This window comes from Puntigrus tetrazona, chromosome 8 (genome assembly GCF_018831695.1).
Source record: "Puntigrus tetrazona isolate hp1 chromosome 8, ASM1883169v1, whole genome shotgun sequence".
Taxonomy (NCBI): domain Eukaryota; kingdom Metazoa; phylum Chordata; class Actinopteri; order Cypriniformes; family Cyprinidae; genus Puntigrus; species Puntigrus tetrazona.
In genome coordinates, this window is record NC_056706.1 from 8,007,464 (window position 1) to 8,019,543 (window position 12,080).

General features: G+C 37.9%; 1 protein-coding gene across 1 annotated transcript in view; it reads left to right on the top strand.

Annotated features, from left to right (window-relative positions):
• LOC122350865 (collagen alpha-1(I) chain-like) overlaps positions 1-12,074 on the top strand; it is a 513,797-nt gene extending 501,723 nt beyond the window's left edge. Inside the window, exons 2-56 of the mRNA XM_043247625.1 lie at positions 352-405; positions 481-525; positions 795-848; positions 939-983; positions 1,082-1,135; positions 1,286-1,330; positions 1,410-1,463; positions 1,777-1,821; positions 1,935-1,988; positions 2,109-2,153; positions 2,607-2,660; positions 2,807-2,914; positions 2,996-3,049; positions 3,141-3,194; positions 3,293-3,337; positions 3,766-3,819; positions 4,014-4,058; positions 4,188-4,241; positions 4,324-4,377; positions 4,464-4,517; positions 4,695-4,748; positions 4,911-4,964; positions 5,184-5,228; positions 5,333-5,377; positions 5,489-5,596; positions 5,686-5,739; positions 5,845-5,898; positions 6,219-6,272; positions 6,383-6,490; positions 6,561-6,614; positions 6,713-6,820; positions 6,897-6,950; positions 7,032-7,085; positions 7,185-7,238; positions 7,333-7,386; positions 7,514-7,621; positions 7,707-7,760; positions 7,878-7,931; positions 8,021-8,074; positions 8,523-8,576; positions 8,695-8,748; positions 8,817-8,870; positions 8,949-9,002; positions 9,152-9,205; positions 9,293-9,346; positions 9,430-9,483; positions 9,570-9,653; positions 9,852-9,914; positions 10,055-10,132; positions 10,287-10,428; positions 10,505-10,611; positions 11,060-11,128; positions 11,290-11,499; positions 11,617-11,628; positions 11,704-12,074. Of these exons, the coding sequence (XP_043103560.1) occupies positions 828-848; positions 939-983; positions 1,082-1,135; positions 1,286-1,330; positions 1,410-1,463; positions 1,777-1,821; positions 1,935-1,988; positions 2,109-2,153; positions 2,607-2,660; positions 2,807-2,914; positions 2,996-3,049; positions 3,141-3,194; positions 3,293-3,337; positions 3,766-3,819; positions 4,014-4,058; positions 4,188-4,241; positions 4,324-4,377; positions 4,464-4,517; positions 4,695-4,748; positions 4,911-4,964; positions 5,184-5,228; positions 5,333-5,377; positions 5,489-5,596; positions 5,686-5,739; positions 5,845-5,898; positions 6,219-6,272; positions 6,383-6,490; positions 6,561-6,614; positions 6,713-6,820; positions 6,897-6,950; positions 7,032-7,085; positions 7,185-7,238; positions 7,333-7,386; positions 7,514-7,621; positions 7,707-7,760; positions 7,878-7,931; positions 8,021-8,074; positions 8,523-8,576; positions 8,695-8,748; positions 8,817-8,870; positions 8,949-9,002; positions 9,152-9,205; positions 9,293-9,346; positions 9,430-9,483; positions 9,570-9,653; positions 9,852-9,914; positions 10,055-10,132; positions 10,287-10,428; positions 10,505-10,611; positions 11,060-11,128; positions 11,290-11,499; positions 11,617-11,628; positions 11,704-11,766 (3,369 nt within the window). The 5' untranslated portion in view covers positions 352-405; positions 481-525; positions 795-827 and the 3' untranslated portion in view covers positions 11,767-12,074. The remainder of the gene's footprint in view (positions 1-351; positions 406-480; positions 526-794; positions 849-938; positions 984-1,081; positions 1,136-1,285; positions 1,331-1,409; positions 1,464-1,776; positions 1,822-1,934; positions 1,989-2,108; positions 2,154-2,606; positions 2,661-2,806; positions 2,915-2,995; positions 3,050-3,140; positions 3,195-3,292; positions 3,338-3,765; positions 3,820-4,013; positions 4,059-4,187; positions 4,242-4,323; positions 4,378-4,463; positions 4,518-4,694; positions 4,749-4,910; positions 4,965-5,183; positions 5,229-5,332; positions 5,378-5,488; positions 5,597-5,685; positions 5,740-5,844; positions 5,899-6,218; positions 6,273-6,382; positions 6,491-6,560; positions 6,615-6,712; positions 6,821-6,896; positions 6,951-7,031; positions 7,086-7,184; positions 7,239-7,332; positions 7,387-7,513; positions 7,622-7,706; positions 7,761-7,877; positions 7,932-8,020; positions 8,075-8,522; positions 8,577-8,694; positions 8,749-8,816; positions 8,871-8,948; positions 9,003-9,151; positions 9,206-9,292; positions 9,347-9,429; positions 9,484-9,569; positions 9,654-9,851; positions 9,915-10,054; positions 10,133-10,286; positions 10,429-10,504; positions 10,612-11,059; positions 11,129-11,289; positions 11,500-11,616; positions 11,629-11,703) is intronic.
• The last annotated feature ends 6 nt before the right edge of the window (positions 12,075-12,080 follow it).

Genomic DNA, 12,080 nt, shown 5'->3' on the forward strand with positions numbered 1-12,080 from the left:
TAAATATAAAGTATAAGATATAAAGTGTAAAGTGTATAAGTGTAAGTGTAAAGTACTAAGCCTTAATGGATTCTGTGCTTACAGAAATCTTCTATCATGCAATCAGTTCTATAATAAACTTTTGTGCCAACTATTTTGACTATTTACATTTTGTAATATTTAAATACATTCTGCAAATTCCATTTGTGCCTAGCCGTAACATAAGATAATCTAAATATACAAGACCTAAACAGGAGTCCACTACTGTCCGCACAGCGTGCATGTTTGACATCTCAGCCATAAATTAATTGATTATATCGCACTCCATATTCCATAATGCATATTTAAAGAAACGGTATCTGGTGTGTTTAGGGTGATCTTGGCGAGCAGGGACCTCATGGAATCAAAGGAACAAAAGGAGAGAAGGTAAAATGTTGCTTCTGCTCACCAAACTTTAGATATGTATGATAATATAATATTGACCAAATTCTGTTTCTTTAGGGAAAAAAGGGACAGAAGGGCCTAGCAGGGGTAGTAGGATATATTGTGAGTAACTTCATATTTCTGATTGTGTGTCATTTCTTTATGAAACCGATATCCTGTCTGTCTCTACAGCTTTTGAGACTGATATCTCGAACTGATGTTGATATTGAGACTTTTAACTATTTTTGAAAGACGTCTCACTAAGGCTGCATTTATGATCAAATATACAGTAAAACGTATGTGTACAATTTAAAATAGCTGCTTTCCATTAGATGAAGATATTGCAAAGCAATAACAACTTCTTTAACAAACAATATTTTTTCCATACAAAGGGGCCACCTGGACCAAGAGGACCTCGGGGATTTATGGGGCCACCTGGTCAACCTGTATATGCTAAATTATCATTTTTATTGTCCATATAAAATATACAAAAAAGGTGAGCAATCTGATTGTTTTAGTAATAATCTGTGTCACAGGGACAGATAGGGGAGCCTGGGTTCACTGGATCACCAGGACCACCAGTATGTTACAAAATCGCATTTATTTTTTATTAATTATTATTCAGTATCAACTTTCAATTCTTTGATGTTTAGAACTTGACCTTTAAGCTTTCTTTAAGGGTCTTATGGGTCCAGCGGGGTTGAAGGGAGTTCCAGGCGTCAACGGACCCCCTGTAAGAAGCACTCTAGTTTTTATGCTTCAATCCAGTAATTTTGACAGTCCTTGAACATCATCATTCCAGTAATCACAAATGATTAAGAAAGTCGTAAAGATTCGTTAGTCAGATCAGTCGCTAATGCATACTATTAATTCTCTTTTATAGGGACAGCTTGGTGAGATGGGGCCAAGGGGACCACTTGGCAAACCAGTAAGTCAATCTTTTATTTACAAAGACTTTATAAAAACCAAAAAAAGAGAAAAAAGTCATATGCCATTATATATTTCAGGGAGAGGAAGGGTCTGATGGTATTATCGGTATTCCTGGTGTTCCTGGACCCCAGGTGCTGTAAACTATGTATTTTATCTTTCTTATTTACATTATGTATTTGTGTGCTCTTGGTCTCCATGATTACACACACAGTATTTTACAGATAGGATCCATATTATGGTTAAGGCATATTCTTAAAGGAAGTTACAGTAATAGTCTTATATAACTGGATTTTGTAACCCATATTGTAATATTGTAGTCATGCTGGAAAATGTAGAATATGACCCAATTCTTATATCAATCTAGCTATGTATTTGCTTGCCTCTTTCCTCTCCTCTATCAAACTACTATGTCTAACTACCGTCATTATCTAACAAACTATTCAGGGAAAACTAGGGGGTGATGGACCACCAGGTCAGAAAGGAGACTCTGTATGTGCATTTCATGTCTTTTTATAAAAGCTTTGAAATTACAGTCACATCTGAAATCGCATTTTTGGTTTTCCTGCATTTACTTGAGGCACACGTATTTCTTATTCAAACAGGGAGATGTGGGAATCGAAGGAGACATTGGGAGTCCAGGACCACCGGGTCTAAAAGTAAGCCTGTGGTTCACTCTTCATGAATAATTATTTACGGTCTCTTCAGATATCTCTCATATTCTTTTGATACAGCAGTGCGCTTCTATGGTAATGCAGCAATATGCTTTCTTGTTTCAGGGTGCCAGTGGAAAACCAGGAAAACACGGACCCTCAGGTGATCCAGTAAGATTATTTCAAACATTAATATTTTAAATGTCTTGTTGTTGTGAGACACTTTTGATATGTTTTAGAGTTTTCTTTTGTAGAAGCTGCTGGTAAAGCAATATATTCATTTCGGTATGTAGTTAGTGAGGCTATACTATTATTAATTAATTAATAATTTAATTAATAATTAAGTATTAACTTCAATTTAAATAATTAGAATATACATTTAGCACTTTCAGTGTGTTGTGAAGGGGGATTTTTAAAAATTTATTTTAATGCTGTGTTTGTTCTTCTTTGTATTTCTGACATACAAGCAGCATGATATAGATGTAAAATGAGATGTAAAATGTTTTCATAAAACAGGTCAAATCGCAGTATAATGGTATTGATAATTCGTATGACTCTAGAGAAAATAATATCATGATTTTGGGATAACTATATTTGTTGTCTTTGTCTGTCTGTGAACTTCAGGGCTTGAAAGCACAGCATGGAAAGAAAGGAGATTCTGGCCAAAAGGGAGATCTAGTGAGTTCACTAAAATATTTACAAAAGCTCTGGCTTTTGTAAACACTTTTTTATTGAGAGCCAGATGTACACTGTTCTCAGATCCCAAAGAACTAGAAATCATTGGATTAAATGTTGAAAGAACTAATCTATCTTCTTTTTGTAAGGGTCCTCCGGGGATGCCAGGGAAACAGGGATTCAGAGGCAGAGGAGGGCAGTCTGGTGTACAGGGAGAGATTGGCCCTTCTGGACCTGCTGGTTCACCAGGGCCCACGGTGAGCGGTGGCTACTAGTAACTAATTCAAAACTGACTAACTAAAACCAGCCGGTTAGTCATTGCATTGCTTTTACTTCAGGGATATGATGGATCTGTTGGAGATCTGGGGAGACAGGGAAATGATGGATCTAAGGTACAGCAGTGTAATTCTCTATTTATCAAAGAAATCTAATATAATGTGTTACTGCATAAAAACAGTTACCTTTTTTAAATGCTATCTTTAGGGAGAGAGAGGCCACCCTGGTATCCAAGGTGCTTCTGGACTGAGAGGAGACAAGGTGATTGATCATTTCTCTCAACGTGTCTTTGGCAAAAATCATACATTAGATTTCACATACTTAATCGATTTCAATAAAACATTATTTTACTTCAAAAGGGTCAGACTGGCCAAGGGGGATTCGTTGGTTTTCCAGGACCTTTGGTAAGTATGATTTCTTAAATAAAACTGCAAGTCATAATTGTGAAGGCAAGGACGCTAATCATTTTGAGTAGATTTGTTTTATCGTAGCTCCCCCTAGTGGTTATTTTAGAAATGTACAAAATCTATCCATAGGTATACATAAATCACACACACACACACACACACACACACACACACACACACACACACACACACACACACACACACACACACACTCATATGACCAGTAGTTGGCACTGGAATTTTTTTTACATGGTATTCAGAGACCACTGTGGAATTAATACACCTCATCAAAGATTCATTCATTCGTTCATTCATTACCGCAATTCCATGGCCTATTGGTTTAGGAAATATAATAAATCTGAAAACAGATGCCTATATACAGTGGACTAAAGAGAGACACTATATCCAAATGTTTTGTTTTACAGGGGGAGATGGGAAAATCTGGAGAACCAGGGCCTGAAGGAGAGCCCGGTATTAAGGTTCCCTTGTACACCAAATCATTACCTTTTAAATATAAAACAACTCATGCAATTACTTACATGATTTAGTAAAGTTTGATCACAGTTTTCTTTGTTCCTTTGGTCATAATTATTTCAGTTACAACAGAAAATATCATGGCCTAATTAACCATATATATCAGATTACTTACACTTTATATTTTTTAATGGGACAGGGCCGACCAGGAGTCCCTGGAGGAACCGGGTTTAAAGGTCACAAGGTAAACTGAGTTTCCTAATGATTGGTATAATTCTATAACACAAACTTAGCATAGCAGTGATTAACTACTGCATAGGCTATAGTGGATTAGCATCCATTTTAGCAAAGTCATGATTATGACATGATTTAGGGACATCAGGGTGTTTCAGGGAGCAGAGGACAGGACGGCATTCACGGTGCATCTGTAAGAGCCACACATACACAATTTCATACAGAATGCCCCGTTAGTTTGCTTCATTAGCCACTAAAAGTGATTTGTGTTACAGGGATCGATTGGACCATCAGGATCAGATGGAGATAAAGGACCTCAGGGTCCCCAAGTAATTCCTCCTCTTATTTTTTTCATGATTTGTTAGACAATGTTTATACTGACATGTACAAAACAACTGATTAAACGTCTGAATAGGGTTTACAGGGAAGGCCTGGTGCACCAGGAGTCCAAGGTCCCGTTGGAAAAAGCGTGAGTTTTATTTTCCTTTCCTGATTGACAGCATTTCCAAACCCTTCAGTCTCTTAGTTATGTAACTCTCCATCTTGTGGTATATTTAGCTGTTAAAAATGTAATAGTTTGCCAATTCTGACATTACTGTCTAAGAATATGACCTACAGCACAATGCTATTAAAAACTTTTTAAAAGGGGGAACCAGGGAGCCTGGGCCTCACTGGCAAACCCGGAAAGCCTGGAATCAGAGTAAGTAATAATTGTTTTTTTCGATTTCATGACACCTAGCTCTTTAGATCAGACTTTATCCAAATTTGAATATTCGTTTTTTTTTTTTCTGTGCTCTTTTTTATAGCAACTGGCAATGAATTTTATGTGGCTAGTTCAGTCTTGATAGTTTTTTTCCCTCAGGGTGTTAAAGGCAGAGAGGGTTCAGTAGGGCTTTACGGCAGTCCTGGAGAGAAGGTTGGTGGTTTGTAAATGTACCAGTCACGTCATGTGACACACCATATGATGACAAAATGTAATGCAATAAAAAGCTGAAAACATTATTAGCTGTATTAAACAGTAATCGGCTGCAGAAGCAAAAGTTTTAAATCAAGCCTCCCTTCATTCACAAGCCATATGTTCTGCTCTTTTAATGTATAGACAAGCACATTTTACAAACATTACATTTGATATTAGGGGAAAAGTGGTGCTGAGGGGCCCAAAGGAAATCCCGGTCAGCAAGTAAGTGCCTTATAGGTTGTATATATATTTTACATTTTTCCTCGTTCATTAACATTGAACTGTATGTTTGAAAACTCTATCAATCTATGAATTTTTCTGTCTAGGGTCTTCGAGGCCTACCAGGAGAGAAGGGCTACAGAGGACCTGCTGTAAAGCATACATTTAACACACATTTGCAATCTTTTTGTCATGATGCAATAGTATCATGTGTTTCTTCACTTAATAATGATGAAACATTATGTAAATGTAATCTTCTAAAGGGCCCACAGGGAAACATAGGGCAGTGGGGTGAAACAGGTCTGCGGGGGCCTGTAGGAAATCAAGGGCCAAGAGGGCCACCGGGGCCACATGGAGTGGCTGGGTACCCAGTATGTTTTTTTGTTTTTTTGGTTTATGTGGTTTATTGTTGTGAGGACTGAGGGAAAGTTTTATCTCTATATTGTATTCTGTCTTTCAGGGTAAAGATGGACCACCTGGACCCATTGGACCTCCAGCAGATAAAGGTGACAAGGTGGGCTTTATTTAAGTTCTATCTTCATTATAATTATGTAAAATGTACTGGTTCTTTCACTGTGGCCTTGTATGAGACGTTTTATTTCTAAATGTCTTGGACGAAGGACTGAGAGGAGCCAGTGGACTGAAGGGAGCTGCTGGTATCGATGGTGAGGAGGTAGATTGCTTATAAATCTTGGTTTTGTTATTAATAAGAAATTCTCCTAAATAATTGATTTGAGTATCATCCATATGTACACTACTTTTTAAAAGTTTGAATCAATAATTTAACAATACAATACAACATACAATAAACTGATAACTGTTTTCTACATTGTTACTATTAAAAACATTTATTGAGCACAAGATTAGGATTTTAGAATGTTTTCTGAAGGTCATATGACATTAAAGACCCATATAACCCCATAAGAGGCTTCTTTCAAAAATATTTCAGATTTGGTAATTGGTAATTGGTAAAAATGGTAATAATTTTTTTAGGGCTCAATGGGTGAAACTGGGCCAGTCGGACCAGCAGGAAGCAAAGGCTTGTCTGTGAGTACAAATTCTTTGATGCTGTATTTTTGCCAACTCCATTTTATACATGTACGTTGTGTTATGGTGTTTTATGTAAATGATACACAGGACAGAACTGTCGGTTGTAGGGTGAGAAGGGTATCGAAGGATCTTTGGGTGATCGTGGCTCAAAAGGAATCCAAGGAGAGAGCGGAAATCGAGGACCTGCTGGATTGAAAGGACAACAAGGACAAGAAGTAAGAATACTGCTGATTTTTTTTTTTATTTCTGAAGTACAAAATATCATAAGTTATTTTTTTTTGTCAGGGGTTGGGTGGTTCTCTAGGGCAGAAGGGAGATCCTGGATCCCCTGGTGAAAAAGTGAGTTTTTTAATAAAGTTTGCGGAGGTGTTTAAGTGAAATATTAGTCAAATACTTTTAGTGTTGAGATGTTTTCTGTTTGTTTTTGTTTTTCTCAGGGTCAGACAGGTGTGAGAGCTCACTCTGGGTTTGTAGGAACGTATGGTCCTGGAGGGAACATGGGAAAATCTGGTGAAAAAGGCGACAAAGGTCTACGTGGGCTTGTTGTGGGTACTACTTCCTCTTTTACAGCTAATGCATCCTATGAAGAAGTATATTAATTTTGTTATATGGGTATCATAGGGTGAGGCAGGACCAAATGGGCTGCCAGGTCCAAATGGTGCTATTGGGTTACCGGTAAGTTAGGTTTGATGTATTTGATTTATTGTATATTTTGGGATATACATTTTAACATTAATTTATTCCATTCAAATTTAGGGTTTGCATGGAAAAAAAGGGTTTGTCGGACAAAGTGGAAAACTTGGACCAAAAGTATGTTTTTATTTCCACTTTGTATGGTATTTCCAAGTTTGGTATGCTCTGTTACATCGTCATATGAGTAAGTGCATCTGTTGTTTTTGTCCCCTGCAGGGAGAGCCTGGAGATAAAGGGAATCCAGGCAGCCCTGGGAAGATTGGATCAATTGTAAGTTTTTACCTTTGAAGATGCATGCATTATTTAGAAAATGTTATGCGGTCTTACTAACCCAAATTGATGGAATTTTACATGTTGTCTACAGGGTGTTTCAGGCCCAAGTGGGAAGAAAGGAGAGCTTGGAACAGGAGGCGAAATGGTGAGCTAACACTTTACAACCAGATTGGTTTCCAATCTAAAGAATAGAATATGGAGCATTTCACACTGACATACAGTATGCTCAAATGGAAAGCGTTAACATTTAAATGATCTACGCTCCTGTCAAGGGGCCCGTGGGTCAGCCAGGAGCTGTGGGTCATCGTGGACTAAAGGGAAAACTAGGACCTTCAGGACCTTCAGGGGGAAAAGGATTCAAGGGTCAACCAGGGCCAAAAGTCAGTGGTGCAATATTTTTAGATGTATCATTTAATCAGGTCATTTAATGTCTTCACCAGTTGTTTTTGTGATTCTTTCACACAGGGAATGAGCGGTTCTCATGGAAGGAGAGGAAGTAAAGGTGTTGCAGGAAAGCCAGTGGGTTCATGCATTTTTTAGGCTTTTATTGACTTGACAAGCAGCTTTACTAGTATTATTTCATATTTGCCTACACAAACAAATCAAAGTTTGTACGTATATTGTATTATTGTCTAGGGACCTCATGGACCAAAAGGGAAACATGGTAATCCTGGTCTACCTGGAAAACCAGCAAGTATCCCTAACACAAATATGTGAACCTTCTGACTATTTTATGATTGTGCCAAACATGATTGACTTTTACACTAATGATATTTAAGGGATGCAGTGGTACAGATGGACTGCTGGGAGTTATAGGCAATGAGGGTGACCCAGTGAGTAGCTTCCTTTTATTTACATTTTATATAGTGCTTACCAATGCAAACCTCAACACTAGTCTTACGTGTTACTGTCTTGTTTGGACTTTTATGTCATTTCCTGTGCATTTTAAAGTCATTTTGTAGTTTGGTTGTTTTTAAGCTTGTCACCCCTTGTTCATTTATACCCTTGTGTTCCCTCTGTTCACTGTCTGGTGTTGTTCTACATGGATGAATTGTGTGTTTAAGTTCTCTTTTCCTTGCCCTTTATGTTTATGTTCTGAATCAGCCATGTTACAGCTAAGGTGTTGTGTTATTATGCAATTGTTAAGGTGTTCTGAATATTTGCTATGTAGTTACTGGTGTGATCTGGGCCATTGTCCTGAGTTCTGAGCTGGCCCAAGTAGATTAGAATAAAGATTAAACATAAACATGAGCATTTACTACCTTACTGTACTATTTACAGGGTGACATTGGTTTCCGAGGATCTACTGGGAGACCAGGTGCTCCAGGTAGTGCTGTAAGTAAGATGGCTTTATATAATTTGTTGTAAAGAATGTGGTCATGGCTTATATAAAAGTGGTCATGTTTTGTATTATGTCATGGCTTGTGGCATGGATTTAAAAACAAATTCAAAGGGGGCCGCAGGAACACCAGGTTTGCAAGGGAATCAAGGACTACCTGGACCAAAGGTAATTTCCTCTCTGTCTCTTAAATAATGACTCCTACTACACCCAATTTACCATCCTTTTCATCACAGGGCTCTGTAGGACCCAAAGGATTACCAGGACCCACCAGGCTAATAGGACCAAAGGTTATCAAATCAAAGACATTGTTTTTGCTTCTACAATCTGTGTGGATTTTTTTTATGTTATTCTTTGTTAAAACTTAGGGGATTCCGGGACTTCAAGGTGAAAAGGGAGATGTTGGACAAAAAGGACCAAAGGTATCACTGTATCCATTAACTATAGACAATTGCTTCTGACATGTGAAATAATAATAAGAATAATCACCCCAGTTTTGTTCAGAGGTCCAAACTGAGAAAACATGAGTAATTTGTTGCAGTAGCTCAGTGCTCATTAATGCAATTTACAGGGTCATGTTGGCATTAGAGGATTGCAAGGACCCGTTGGACCACCAGGAGAAAAGGTAAGTTCGAACGGAACCGAAAATGCATCAAAAAACAATCAGTTGCTTTTTTTTCAATAGTTGTGAATCTTTTCCTTCATCTCACAGGGAAAGCAAGGTGCCCCAGGGTACAAGGGACGACATGGGCCTAAAGGCGTACATGTAAATAACTACCTTCAAGATACTGTGCACATATTTACTGTGATGTTTTTATTCCTTATTCATAAATATGTTCTTTATTGCAGGGCGACGCTGGTGCTCGTGGGCGTCCTGGTGACAAAGGATTCCCTGGTTTACCTGTATGTCTCTTTGTAAACTCTTTGAACAGTTTTATCTGCTAAAGAACAATAGCATAGATGACACGGTTTCTTGTTTTGCTCTACAGGGTCCAACTGGAAGGAAGGTGTGTACTGAAGGTGTGATCGTAATTTATACAGCTCTGCTTATCTTTGCCCTGTACATGATCCAGGTAGGTACAGTATAGATACAAATCTTATTAGAGTCACACTGACCTGCAGTACCCTGATGTGCAGTATTCAAACAGCAAAGTACAGTAGGGTCATGCTGAAGCATTGACAATATGGGATTTAAAATATGATTTAGACCTCAAGTACATTAAGCTTATTAGAGTTAAATGTGCTTTCTTAAGCGCTGCTCCTATCAACAGGGTATGAAAGGAATTCAGGGAATATCAGGACTGAAAGGTGTGAAAGGTCGGAGAGGACCTCCTGTAAGTGGAATAGGTTTTTTGCATGTGACTTTAATTTCACACTTTAACTTTAATTTCACTTTAATGTCATATTGATTTGATTGCTTTTTAAGATATTGTCTTAATCTTATATTCTGGCTCACTCTCACCATCTCACCAAGGGAAAACCAGGTATTCCTGTTCAGCAGATACCAGGACATCGTACTTCACCTCATGCTCAGAGAAGAGGATCACAAAATGTTGGTACAAACTCAAGCAGTTAATCTTGGTTTGTTGAGCACCAAAACACATTTGTATTGTAAAAATATAGAGGAAAGTTGGGGTCCGGTAGCAAAAAGGCCTGAGATGAAGATTTTAATATATTGATTGTAAGTCTTTGCACGCTATTTTCAGAAAGCAAGGTCATTATCCAGAAAGTCTCGATTTGACAAGCCTGAAGATGAGTTTGAGGAAAATAGCTTCTCGCAAGGCACTAAAGACAACCCAGCAACTACCTGCAGAGAGCTGAGTCTCATCCAGCCTCACCTCAGAGATGGTGAGCAGACTTCAGGCCCAAAAATGTGACTGACATCATAAAGTGGACATTTAATTTACTGTTGTCCTGTTTGTAGGGCACTACTATGTTGATCCAAACCATGGATGTCCATTTGATGCTCTCCGTGTGTTCTGCAATTTCACTGCTGGTGGTCTAACTTGTGTGTCTCCCGTCCGGTCTAAAGTAAGATCAGTATCCTTTAGTGATTCTAAGATGTGAACTGATGTTTTGAACGAAAGTTGGATTTAAAAACTGTAAGATATTATAGAATCAAAATCTCAAAGACATTCACAGTATTGCCCATTACTATTACTCCAAAAAGGGATTTTCAATGTAATGCCCCATAAGAACCACTATTGGCTTCCCAGAGAACGTTTAAATAAAAGATCTGATGTGAAAGACATTTTAATAATCCGAAGAACCCTTTTTTAATATAAAGGATCTTCTGCAGATTGAAAAGCTTTGTTGTATGTTTAAGGTTCTTTGTGGAACCATATCACAATAAAATGTAAATATTTGCAAGAAAACTGCCAGTAAGATACACAGAATAACACACAGAATATGTTTGTACGTATACTGTTATATTGAATATTATAGTATATTTGTGTGTTAATTGACGGTGATTTGTCAGATTTCAGGGATGTGGGCATCAGAGGACAGATCTAAAAAGTGGTTTAATGAGCTGCACAGAGGCTTCAAGGTAATAACTGCTGAATTTCATAAGATGATGTAATTTCTTGTTAATTTACTAACATGGTGTATTTTTTGTTTCTATGGAAACAGTACTGTGAATATCATCATTTGTATTAAGAATAGCAGGTGTCTTAATGAATGTAATTTTCCGATTATTGCTCTGCACAGTTTAAGTATAGAGATCTCGATGTTGTCCAGCTGCGATTCCTACGGTTACACAGTACCTCTGCCACACAAATCATCAGCCTGACATGTCCTGAAAAACACAGCCCCACTGCTAAACACCAGGATACCACCAAGAGGGTGTTACGCTTATGGGGAGACTCCGATGAAGAAATCCATCCGTCTCATGTCCTCATATCACAACATGATTGTGAGGTAAGAAGCAATCAGTGTAGGACACTTGACAACAGCTTTTCTAAATGAGAAGTTTAAAAAAAATAGAACGCATCCAAACCATGTCACATAAAGTATTTCCCCTCTTTATCTTCGCAGGTAAAAGCACAGGTGAGGGTTCTTGGGAATTCGGAGCTTCACAGAGGAGACATACGACTCCTTCCCATAAGAGATGTTCTTTTGCAGGGTGGAGGAGAAACCTGGGAAGGAGATACAAGCATCGCCCTTGGACATTTGTGCTTTTTATAGCGTCTTTCCAAAAATAAATTCTGTTCACAGAGCACCTGGGATGAGTGCATTGTTTCCAGGACATACGCTACAGTTCGGCTTTGAATGCTGTATAATAATGTAACGTAGATTATAATTAGTGAATTTGTTCTACAGGTTTATATTATTCATATTTCTGGTAGACTGAAAGTGGTGCAAAAAGTGTGTGTGTGCGAGTGTGTGAGAGACTTATGTAGACTTATGTGTCAGTGGGTTGTGAGTATTTATGTACTGATTTATTTATGTAAGATTGTAAGAATTTGTTCTGAAGGAAATGTTCATATATTGAACCTTTA